Source organism: Tetrao urogallus (genome assembly GCF_951394365.1).
Source record: "Tetrao urogallus genome assembly, chromosome: 3".
In the NCBI taxonomy this organism is placed as follows: domain Eukaryota; kingdom Metazoa; phylum Chordata; class Aves; order Galliformes; family Phasianidae; genus Tetrao; species Tetrao urogallus.
Genome location: NC_136815.1, coordinates 9,055,525 through 9,067,843, shown reverse-complemented (window position 1 = coordinate 9,067,843; position 12,319 = coordinate 9,055,525). Strand labels below are relative to the sequence as shown.

Here is a 12,319-nt window from a genome sequence, read left to right as displayed (position 1 = left end):
GAACATGTGTATCTAGAACAATATCTGGATAAAATAGGCTCATGTGCATCTCATAGGGACACTCGGTCTGCCCCACACTACGAAATATTCAGTCAGCTGCAGCTTTCTCAGCACCAAGATCCACCAAGATCCAGCACTCTTCCCCAAGCAACGTGGTTTTCATAAATCCCATTCTCTCTTCAGCATATTCCCAGAGATGGGGGCTGAGCTGAGAACTGGGTCAGGTCTAAAATGTACTACAGCTCAGCATGTCTCACCTGCTGTTCTCCCAGACTAAAACTAATGCTGGAAACAGCGAAATCAAGTTTAAACACACTACCTCTGAGCTAATAAATCCTGCCTGGTCTTAAAGGTTCATAAATACTGAAGGCAGATGACTATTCTACCACAACTGCAGACAAAGAGCTCAATTCCAGAACTACTCAGTTTCACCCAACCATTTTAAGTTCTCTTGGTAAGGGATGGGAGTGACGGTGTGGGAAGGGAAGCAGAAGTGAGAAAATGGACAGCTGGCCTCCAGCAATTCCTTCACTGCTAGGCCAATGAGCTTTTCAGTTCTCTGTATATGCCGAGCTGTACACTCAAATTTACGTAGACATGCGTAATTCATTCATATCACAGAATGGCTTAGGTTGGAAAGGACCTTAGATCACTCACAAGCTGTAAGCAAGGATGCCAGCCACCAGACCAGGCTGCCCAGGATCCCACCCAAGCTGGCCTTGAATGCCTCTAGGGATAAGGCATGCACCGTCTGTCCGAAAAACTTGCTCCAATGCCTCACCACTCTTTTGGTAAAAATTTCCCCTCAAAATCTAACAAAAAGTTCCTCTCTTTTAGTTTAAAACTATTTCTGCTCGCCCCAGTGCTATCTGTCCATGTAAGGAGTCAGTCTCCTCGTGATTATAAGCTCCTTTTACAGCATTGGAAAGGCCACAATGAGGTCTCCCCAGAGTCTTCTCTTCTACAGGTTGAACAAAACCAGTTCACTCTACCTTTCTTCCTAGAAGTGCCCAGCACTCTGATTATCTGCATGGCTCTCTTCTGGACCTGTTGCAACAGCTCCACATCCTTCCTGTAATAGGGGTCCCTGGCCTGGACACAGTACTCCAAGTGGGGCCTCATGAGGGCAAAGCAGAGCAAGACAGACACCTCCTCACCTTGCTTATGGCCATCCTTCTTTTGATGCAGCCCAGGATACAGCTGGCTTTCCTGGCTGCAAGAAAGCACTGCTGGCTTAATGATTATAATCTGATAATAATAACAGTGCTGTTCAAAACTGGTGGTAAGAATACAGTGTTTCAGTATCTCAAGCTGTGACTGCTACAACTGCAGGTACCTTCTGTGGTAAACTGAAGGGACAAAGCTTTAAACTGGGAGTATGGGAAGAAGTTTCATACACATTTTAGAGTCTATTTTTTTATTTAAACACAGAGCTAGGCACGAAAGTTCAAAGTATAGCTCACAAATAGCTGTAACGTGCAAACCATCTTTATACAAAAAAAGAATTACATGAAGTCAAATGTTTTCACTGTCGTCTCCACCAGATGGATATGCATTAATAATACCAAACTTTTAAAGGCATGTAAGATTAGTAGAGCAACAGAATGAAATACGTTCAGTCAACTTTGGTTATTAGCACAAAGTACACAATACAACTTCATATTAGCCTCAATTGTTAATAAAATTTAGGTAAATTAACTCATATGGAAAGCTTAATAAAGCATCTGTTAAGTATTTGGGTCATAAAAGCTTACTGTTTCCTTACTGGCTAATATACTGCTTCTTTTCACAATTTGTCCTTGGATCCATCTGCCCATGCTGAGATAAGAAATGTCTCCTGGTTTTCTTAGCCCTATACCTCAAAAAGTAGGCTTCAACTTGGATAAAAGGTATATGGGAAGGGGTAGCTGGATGAAAATTGAATGCAGGTTTAGTTTACATCTCGTGGATATTTTCCACCCATGCTAAAGACTTCATTCAGTGAGTATTTGAGAAGTGAGATGCAGACCTAGTACCACCCAAGGATACATACATGGTATAGCTATATTAAGTCATAGCCAGATGTCCTAAATTCTCCCGTTTCTTTGTGACTGGCTTGTAACAACGTGGCTCAACCCCTCGACTTACAGAATGATAAACTGTTAGCAAGAGGTTATAGTTCTTCACCTACAATTCTTTCACTGCTCTGAACCACAGGTAACCTACATGTAGCTTTAAATGCCTGTGAATTAGGGTACACCTTCAGTTACATTATCATGTATTGTTTCCAGCAAAAGTGATGCCTCACTGAACATCCTTCGAATAATTTAAAGAGCACTAATGACATTTTCTAAAGCACCTGGAAATTTTAATTAGCATGCTTAGCATATTCAGCTTCTACATCAGCTTTCTTTAAAGTCTTCTTTTTTCTCTCCCGCAAAGCTCTGGAGAATAACAGTTGAAGTTTCAGTGTTTGCACCATTACTTCAAGTAAATAGCTCTGGTACAGTAAAAAGGTTCAGACACGCATTAATCTCAATGGAAAAAGCAAAAAAAACAATGTTTAACATTCCACCACAGGCAAAAGACTCCTCTTTTTCCTCTACTACTGAGGGAGCAGGAATTGAGTCACAGTGTATTCTATTTAAATATCTGCATGCTACCCAGCCAATATTGTGCCTTTTGTCTGGTACGCTACTGCTAAGTACAGAAGAACTACTGCATGCACTACTTTCTACTTTCAATACATCAAAGTAATCTGTACTTCTCGTCCTGGAACATTACAGAAAACAGACACAATTGACAAGCAGACATCTTAAAAAAATGGTTTACCAGTTGGTAGTATCTTCTTGCAGTCTTAACAGAGAACACCTCTTCCCCAGGTTACCGATGCAGCAGCTTGTCTTCAGAATCTGAACAAACAGGAGAATACCATTAAAACTAAACAATACACAGCACTTGAATTACATCAGTCAGTGCAGGAGGTAAATCAATGTTAATCCTGTAATGCCAAGGAACAAATGCTGTTCTTTAGGAATCCAAATAAAACAAAGCACTTGTAATTTTATGGAATTGACAGCGCAAGGAAATAAAGAGGCATCCTGACAAACTCTTCTGTGAGTCAGCAAGGCAATTAGCTGTGATCATAAGCATCAGAAATAGAGCATTACATCTCAGCATTACTGAGCCAACTTGCGTTTAGTTGCAGCAGAGAGAAGGAGGTCTCAGTTTATATACACTACCATATACTGCACATAGAGAAAGATGGTTCATGAGTACAGTTTCCAACAGTTAAAGACAAAAATGGTCAATGACAGCATTTACCCTTCGGAACTTAATATAATTTTGAAGTAAGATATGTAAGTAAAGCTTTTGGCTTAGAAATTTAGTCTTGTATAGTACAACAGAAAAGCATTTCCCTGCGGTAATTTTCCACTGAGATCTACTGCAAGCATCTTTTGGTTCATTTGGAATAGGTTTATAGAAACACCTTCCTTTTTATACTGTAGCAACTGGACAATAAACTAGCTAAAGTGAACACCTTACCACTGTTGTATCACATAAGCTTATTCCATTTGGGATCTGGAAGGCTTCTTCCATTTCAGGGTTTTCAGCAACTGTAAATGTTTAAGTGCTTTCACTTCACCTGCCCCCAGAAAACCCACTTTAGCTCCTACCACAGGCACTGCTCCTGTTACCAGAATCCACCTTATCAATATTTCACATTGGGTTTTTTTTTTTTTTTTTTTTTTTTTTAAAAGGAACAACCCTCCTATTTCATACTTTGCAAAACCAACCTCATTCTGCAGTGCATCTGTTTTTAGAAATTAGTTTACAAATTGTTTTTAGAGATCTGGTTTAGAAATACAGAATTCCTGTCGTGTCAATGACTTCTGCAGATCCAGCTGAAGAGGCACAAAATACTCAATGTTCATTCGTACTACTTCAGCTACCAACAGCTCCTTGAGGTTACATAATCATGATTAATGAGCATTTAGCACAAAAATACGCTGCTTTGCAGTGAAATTCCCAATCAAATAAAACACAGACCTACCAACTTTCCCCTGCTTGAGAATGAGTGAGGGAATGGGAAGATCCCTGCAACATGGAGGCTCTGGGATGATTTTAGTTTTACAAAAACTATCATCAAGAGTTCCTCCCCTTTTCCCACAGAAGAATCCTGTATCCCCAACAGCACCATGAGCAGAAGACAAGGATTCCAAAGATCAAGAGACCATTATGCAAAATGTAACTGATAAGTCAAATGATCTTACTCCCATCCTGCAGCAAGTCTGCTGCAACAGTTCAAATGTTAAAAAAAAAAAAAAAAAAAAGGAGTAATGTCAATCAATGATAGCTTTTGCCAATTTGTGTCAATGGCAAAATGAACAGGTGCCTCAGAACTCAATATTTTTGTTCTCCCTGTAAGCGTTGCTGTACAAGGTACTCATTCATCCTCTTGAGGAAAGAAATCTAAAAATATATCCAGGACACCTTCCTCACTATGTCAAAGCACAGGATCTGTTTCAACAATTGTTCTAACTGCCCTATTCCGGGGAGGGAAATAGATAATCTGTAAGGTCTCTTCCAAGCAATTCCTTATACTCACATGCTGCTTTGTATATCACTGAGAAGAGCAGCACAGGTCCCTGCCTTACAACTGCAACTCAAAGCTCTCATGGCTGAATGATCACCTACGTATAATTGCACGTGTATAATTTCCTCCTGCACTCAAATACTAGGATCTTTCTATCTTGCTAGAGCCTAGTAGAAAAAAAGTTTCTTATTCAGTAACAGAGAATAGGTTTTCTCAAGTGCGACTGATTATTTTACTAGACCAAATATTTGTTACACTTCCACTGCATGAACTTACAATTCAGCACATTTCCAGTTTCATCCATTCAAACTTCACTTTTACCTGAAGCAGCAGGTAAACGTGCTGAATTTTGTTTTAACAAAAGCTACATCCAAAGCTGCACAGAGACCCTCCTGTTCCCCAACCCCATGCTTTCCCTGCACAGCCCAGCAGTGTTGCCCTCTTGCTCAGCATCTTCCACACTGTAGTCTCCCCCTGATGAGCCATGCCTGCATGCTGACCCCTTCAGCAAGAAGGGAAAAAAGTGCCAGGAGCTGGAGCTCAAGAGCAAGCCTGGGTGGGAAATGGCAGAAAACCAACAGGTACTGCAGAGCAGACAGCTCATGGAAACATCTGCTTCCATAGGAACTATGTGATCTGCTGGGGCTGGACAAATAATGTCTGGTGTCATGTAAGGAAAGGCACTGCTGAGGGTGTGTGTGCCTCCAGCAGCTGTGCAACAACACACAGCACAACAGGGGCTGACGTGGGGGCATACACAGAGCTACAGATGTCTGGTCCCTACAAAAACATGGGAAAAAATCTCCAGTTTTCAATGTAACAATCCTTCACTTGTGTTGTGTTTCAGTTGATATAACCTGTTAAGAGCTCATAACTGTGATATAAACAACAACACAGGAGAATTAAGCAGTTACCATCCTAGCTTTTCAGTGTTGATTCAAAAATTAATTTTCTTTATTTCACCAAAGTCTACTGAACTAAATTAACACTGTTTCTTTGACAAGCTGATTAGCATTGCTAGCAAACAACAGAAGAATTTGCTCACTCTCAGAAGACATTCCTGCTTACTTTCACATGCTGTGTTGGCACAGCTTTAGAAATGATGAATCCAAAAGGACACAGAGCATAAGCCTAAATTAGGGAGACCTCACCTATCCATTACAGTGATCATCCCTTACTTCATTTTTTTTTGTCACCTAAGGAGAAAGTGGAATTTAATTCTGCAGTACAGCACCTGACTCAATCTTGTTCCCATTCAAAATTCACGCTCAAGAAAAATAACCACCAAGATGCAAAGAGCCTTCCGTGAGTTGGACCATGTTTGTTTATCTCTGGTGTACGTGTTTCAACAGGCACACACACAGCCACAGCTTCCTTAGCCTCCAAAATGTTGCTCTTAGCTGAGCTATAAGGGACAACACTTCTGAGATTAAGGCAGCATTCTCAGGGGAAAACAAGCAACAGCATGCAGAGGCTAACATCTTACTGAAAAAACTCAGAGTTCCCTATGCAAGATAGTTTGCTGAAATACTATGGAAAAACAACTCTTACTGCCAGACAAAGCAGTTTCTAGGCAGAGATTTCATGTTATCCCTACAAGTTTTTCCAGTCTTTGCTACTATTAATGCAGGAGTCACAGATCAAGCACACTCTGCGTCAGAGCAGGCTCCAAGTGCTCACAAGCAGGTAGCAGGGACGGCTCAGGAATAGAGGGAAGGTGAAGTCCAAGTATTTCCTTCAATTCTGCATAAGCTGAGAGCTGCCAACGCAATCACATGTGCTCCAGTTCTCTGCCTTGCTCTGGTTGGATGCTCATGACACTACTGAGCTGACAACCTGCAATAGCTTGAGCTGCCATTTCTGTGATTAGCAGCTTATGCAGCACATTCAAGAACCCATAGAAAAGTAAGTTTCACAGCTTAATGCAGCCAAGTAATTGTAACTAAAAAGCTTTGTCTAAACTATGTTTAGGAATAACAGCAGCTGGCATTAACCTATATACCCAACGCTATTGTACATGTATTGCACATGAATCACATCCACAATCACTGTGCTGCACACATCTGAGTCTGAATTTGCTTAGGCCCAAATGTAGAAAGCACAGGAGACAGCAACGGAGATTTGGGATGATGCATCTTCCCCAACATGGATCTCAACAGGCCTGAAAACCCATCAACAGCATGTCCAGAGAAGGGCAACAAAGCTGGTGATGGGTCTGGGGCACAAGTCTTGTGAAGAACAGCTGGAGGAGCTGGGATTGTTTAGTATGGAGAATAAAAGGCTCAGGGGAGAGCTTATAGCTCTCTAGGACAGGCTGAAAGGAGGGTCTATAAGGTGGGAGTCTGGTGAGCCTCTTCTCCCACTTAACAAGCAATAGGATGAGAGGTAATGGCCTTAAGTTGCACTTGGGGAGATTCAGGCTGAATTTTAGGAAAAATTTCTTCTCTGGAAGTGGTGAGGTGCTGAACCAGCACCAAGGAGCTGGTAGAGTCACTGTCCCTGGATGTGTTCAAGAAGTGTCTGGATGCTTTACTGCAGGACATGGTTTTGTGGGGACATACCGGTGGTAGGTGGGCAATTGGGCTTAATGATATTGGAGGTCTTTTGCAATCCTGATGACTCTAAAAAAAGAAAAAGCAATGCACTGAGTCCTGTAAAAGCAGGAAAATCTTAACATGCTAGAATTCATACAGACAGCTTTAACAGAAAACAAAACATGAGAACTCTATTGGTCACTTAAATAATACAAAGTTGTGCGTTTTTTGTTTGCTTGTTTTTTCTCCTTTCCAATTTACTTCACCAAAACAAAAGTTTACAGTTGGAAGAGGAAATTGTCCTGTAAATTTATGAATTGCCTGCCAGGGATCTATTACAATGTCCCCAGTGGTTTGCTTCTACACAGCTGAAAAGTTCTCACTTCTCTGCTTCCAGGAGAGTAATGAAACTGGGTAAGATCAAAAGAAAAGATACTAAATGTCAGTAGTTAGAGCTTCAACCAGAAATCATGCAGTCAGTAACAATGGTGCTAAGATGCAATACATTGTAGGTGAAGATAAATTTATCTTCACAAATTAATAAAGTTGCAAAAGCAGACAAAAGACACTCATACAACACCTTCCATTGCTCCCACAGCAAACATTTGGCACAGGTTTCAAGCATTATCAATCCAAGACAAGGCTTTAATTGAGGTGTAATTTACCACACTTACACAGAACCCTGATCAGCTTTTCCTGTTAATTACTCTAAAGTCATTGAAAAGATTTTGAATGTAAGCATTTTCTATGATTCTCTCTCCTCTTAGTGTTATTTTTCTGTTTTCAAATACCACACACGACATTTTGAGCTCAGCAGAGCTGCATGGTTTATCCACTTTCCCTTAAAATACAAGTTCCCAAAACAACTTGAAGTTGGAGGATCTTAACAGAATAACAACACATCTCTCCACTAAGGGGAACAGCATATGCTCAAGATCCAAGAGTTTCCTCACACTTCAGAAGATTCAAATCTGTAAGGAACACTTGGATTTTGTGTTGAGGGGTATAGTTTAGTGAGAACTATTGGTTATAGGTGGATGGTTGGACTGGGTGATCTTGTAGGTCTTTTCCAACCTTGGTGTTTCTGTGATTCTGTGAAATCAGATCTTTACCTTTAAGCTCTCATTCACTCACTGTCTTGGAGTTCAGGAACCTGTGCCAAGATTTACAGTAAATGCAACAGTAGAAACAGAACAGATCTCGAGCTCAACATACAATTGAAACTGTAAATATCAATTTCATCTAACCATACAATGAGCATGTTTCTCTATTTCACAAAGAAATGTGGAACTGTAACAACAATTATACTGATAATCATTTGAACATTCTGACATAAGACTATTTAACTAGAAAAAAACAAACAAACATCACCAGTATTTCACTGTTCTCCTTTATAACAGTTACTCCTCACAGAGCAACTCAACTCCTTAGTGTCCTACTCAGAGGAAGACAGGCAGAGTGGAGATGAAGCACTCCCCAACTTCCTTATAAAGCAGGTTTCAATAGTAAGATGAACACAGCAAGGTTCAGTTATACAGACTGAAAGACCACAAAGACACACAGAATCATAGGGGTTGGAAGGGACCGCTGGAGATCCCAATGCTAAAAGCAAGTTCTCTCCAGTAAGTTACACAGGAAAGCATTCAGGCAGGTTTTAGATATCTCCAGAGCAGAAGACTCCACAGGCTCTCTGGGCAGCTTGTTCCAGTGCTCTGTCACCCTCAAAGTTCTTTCTCGTGTTCACATGGAACTTCCTGTGCTTCAGTTTGAGGCTGCTGTCCCTCATCCTGTCACTGGCACCACTGAAAAGAGCCCTACCCCATTCTCTAAGTGTTGGTAAGATCCCCTCTCAGATGACCCACAGTAAGTGTGCCTTATGCCATGTTATGTTTTCTGTATGCCACCACAGAAATAATCTTTTCTACTGCTGTTGGAAGGATGACTCTTGATACAAGGCACAATAGCAGGACATACAGTATGAGAAAACCTTGAAGATTTCTTCATTCTGAAGCAAACCTGTCATGTCTTCATAATTCAGATCTCAATTATTATGTTTGCTCTTCGATTTTATCAGACCTGGCCAGGGGACCCAGTAAAATACTCTGCTGAAACCAGGAATTAGTCCATGGGATGAACACAGGACTGACCTTAATTCTTCTACTCTCTAAAGACGTAAACTAAAAGAAACTCTGTACATGACATGAACCAGCAGACCAGCACAACTGCTACTGACTCTACCTCAATGATTAAATACACAAGCAACCGACGAGAACTCTTCCTAACTAAAGCTTACAGCAAGACCACCGCAGTTGCCCATCCACGCTCCAAAGAAGAGTTTCAGTTTTCCATTAAACAAAGATCTACTGTGAGTTAAGACTTAAAACCAGGACTTACCCGTGCCATAAAAATTCCACCTGGTGAAGGCTGTGCTCAGCCTTTCCTGGATCCACCCCTCCAACCTCTATTTGCAAAGCACCCCAGCTGAGCGAGGCACCCGCCTGGCTCACACACCAACACTGATTTCAGGACTCCACAAACAGGTCGGAGTCAGGCTTCCCACATGCTACAATCAGCAGGCAACTATGCAAAAGGGCCTTCCTCTTTTCCACGAGGTGCAATTTAAAAGTCTTACTACTGAAAGCAGGTAGCAGGGGATAGAGAAGGTACTCTGAAGCCCTATATGTGGATATCTGGTGAGTATCTTTTCCCCCCTCCCCCCCCATTTCCTAATCATCTGGATTTAGACAACTTATTATCTAGCCTACAGAAGACCAGGCATTACTTCAAGCTCTTAGCCATGTTTAGTAGACCTAGCTTTCTCTACCTGATGTTTAGGTAGTCCAAGCTCTCAGCCCAGGTGGTCTGAATGATGTTTTTAGGGTTCAATATTTAAATTTTCTTGTTTTGCTTAGAAGATACCACAGTGCTTCTGTTTGCAACCTTGAGAAGGAAGTCTCACTCCCAGAAAGCTGTTGATAGACTGTCTCAGTTTTTACATCCGCTTCTCACTAGACATTAAAAGCAAGTGGACTCCTATGCTGCACAGGAAATCTGATGAACTTTAAGTCATTCTTACATTCTCACATCCTCCCAAAACTTCTGTCTTTATCTATGAAGTAAAAGACCTTTGTTGAAAACACAGTTGTAGGAGCCATCATCAGAGGCTTTAACTCACCTTTCCTACATTTGATGCACACGTTATATCCTAAGTCAACACAGGCGCTGTACAATTATTCTATGCTGCTTTGAAGTAAGAGTACTTTAGAATAATTCTTATATTCTCCTGCAGAAGAGAAACACCAAGATTCGAATGGTCACATATAGGTTCTACAGGCTGCAATAGGGGATTCATTTAATAGAATTCCCTATATATAAAATATAAATAGAATATAGAATATATATAGTATAGAAATAGAATTAGCAGGTATGAAGAAAAAAATCTCTAATTCACAGACTGGGTCTTGTTTTTTTTTGCTCCTGTAAGGCTAGAAATACTTGTTCCAAGATTAACGGCTTTGAGGGTACAGAGTTTCTCATGGGCAAATGCAGTCAAAAGCCTAAGGTTAAATACACATATGAAAGAAAGGCGCTTCAAATAATAAAATTCACATTGAAGAGTCAAGCCCAGCACATACTTAGGTAGCTACTGATAGCAACTTTGCTTCTTAGAGTGCAAAGAGAGACATACAGCTCTTTTTCATCCACTTGCCATTGCCTTTGTGAGGCAAGCATGCGCAGGAAGACTATAATCAATACCAGCACTGCATCCGCTTACAAACTTTCAGAAAAGTTCCAGGTCTGTGGATTTGAAGAGTAACAGAATAGGAATAAACGGCACTAATAACGCATAACTAGACTTTAACCTGAAGGGCCTAACTTCTGCAGTTTCCAAATTTACATCAGGGACCTCATCTGCAAAGTGCTTTAAAGCCACGTGACAAGTTAGCTGCTCTATAGGTGAAATGTGCCTTCTTGAGAAACCCATAGAACCATTACCCATGCTATCAAGCAGAGGAGAGGCAGTACCACATATGAGCCAGTGTTCATCCCAACAACAGGCAGAGCCTCCCAAGCTCCTCAGAAGCTCATTACCTAGGAGTGTTGCTTGTATTGTGCAACACAAACCCAGAAGCAAGCTTCAGCTTGGCAAGAGGTGCAAACAAAAACGTGCACATGCACTGTACATGCATACCTTCTAGGAAGAAACTGGATCTGTCATGTGGTGCTGTGTACTCATCTGCTCAAGGACTGTGATTCAACGCCTGCAGAGCTGTACAAGGACTATGATTCAGTGCCTACAGGGTGTGTTGGATTTGGTACAGCTGCACTGATTAATTGTACACAACAGACGTGTCTGACTGCTGACAGGGAAGGGCTACACATACAAAGTTAAGAGCACTCAGAGAAGTGCAATATAGCCAGGTCTCTCTGCCTTCAGAATTATTCAGTGTAACTACAGAAATCTTCTGTATCATCTGGATTTTTTTTTTTTTTTTTTTTTTTTTTTTTTTTTTTAAACCTCAGAATAAATGAAGCTAGTTAACTTTCATGATAGGCAAGATTTAGTTCAATGCCTGTCACGCCTAGCATGGGAGAGAACAAACATTACCTACTATGGAATTATCTGCATTGCCATTCATGAACTAATACAATTTATCAGGGACATCTCACGTTGCACAGACACTGCCAAAGAACGGCATGATTTATTATTGGTGATCCTCCAGCAGAACTTCCCATAGCAGGAACCTTCTGACACAGCAGACATTTGCCAGTAGTCTCTAACTATTAGAATATGACACAAACAAGACAGAGGAAGTGAAGAGATAAACATAACTATAAATCTCATTAATAAAGATATGCTTGTCATTGAGCCTAAGCTAGAAAGTTACTTTAGCATTATGGTACTGTCATGAACATCACAGAAAAACTAGAACAAGTAAGAACAACGTAAAAATCACTGGCCAATCAAGCACCTTTTAGCAGCTTTTTTCAGTCTTTCAATAAATATGGCTTTCACAGATTTAGAAACATTATGAATATTTTGATTTTTCTTAGTCTCTTATCATGCAAATACAGAAATGGATGCTGGCCTCCTGGGATGGTATCTCCCATATCAAAGAATCATAGAAAGACCTGGGTTTAAAAAAACCTTAAAGATCATCTCGTTTCAACCCCCCTGCTATGTGCAGGGTTGCCAACCACCAGATCA

General features: G+C 40.8%; 1 protein-coding gene across 1 annotated transcript in view; it reads right to left on the bottom strand.

The window, feature by feature from the left end:
* CYRIB (CYFIP related Rac1 interactor B) overlaps window positions 1–12,319 on the bottom strand; it is a gene marked incomplete at both ends in the record, with an annotated part of 73,872 nt that overhangs the window by 39,316 nt on the left and 22,237 nt on the right. Inside the window, 2 exon segments of the mRNA XM_079533163.1 lie at window positions 2,812–2,862; window positions 2,866–2,891. Of these exon segments, the coding sequence (XP_079389289.1) occupies window positions 2,812–2,862; window positions 2,866–2,891 (77 nt within the window).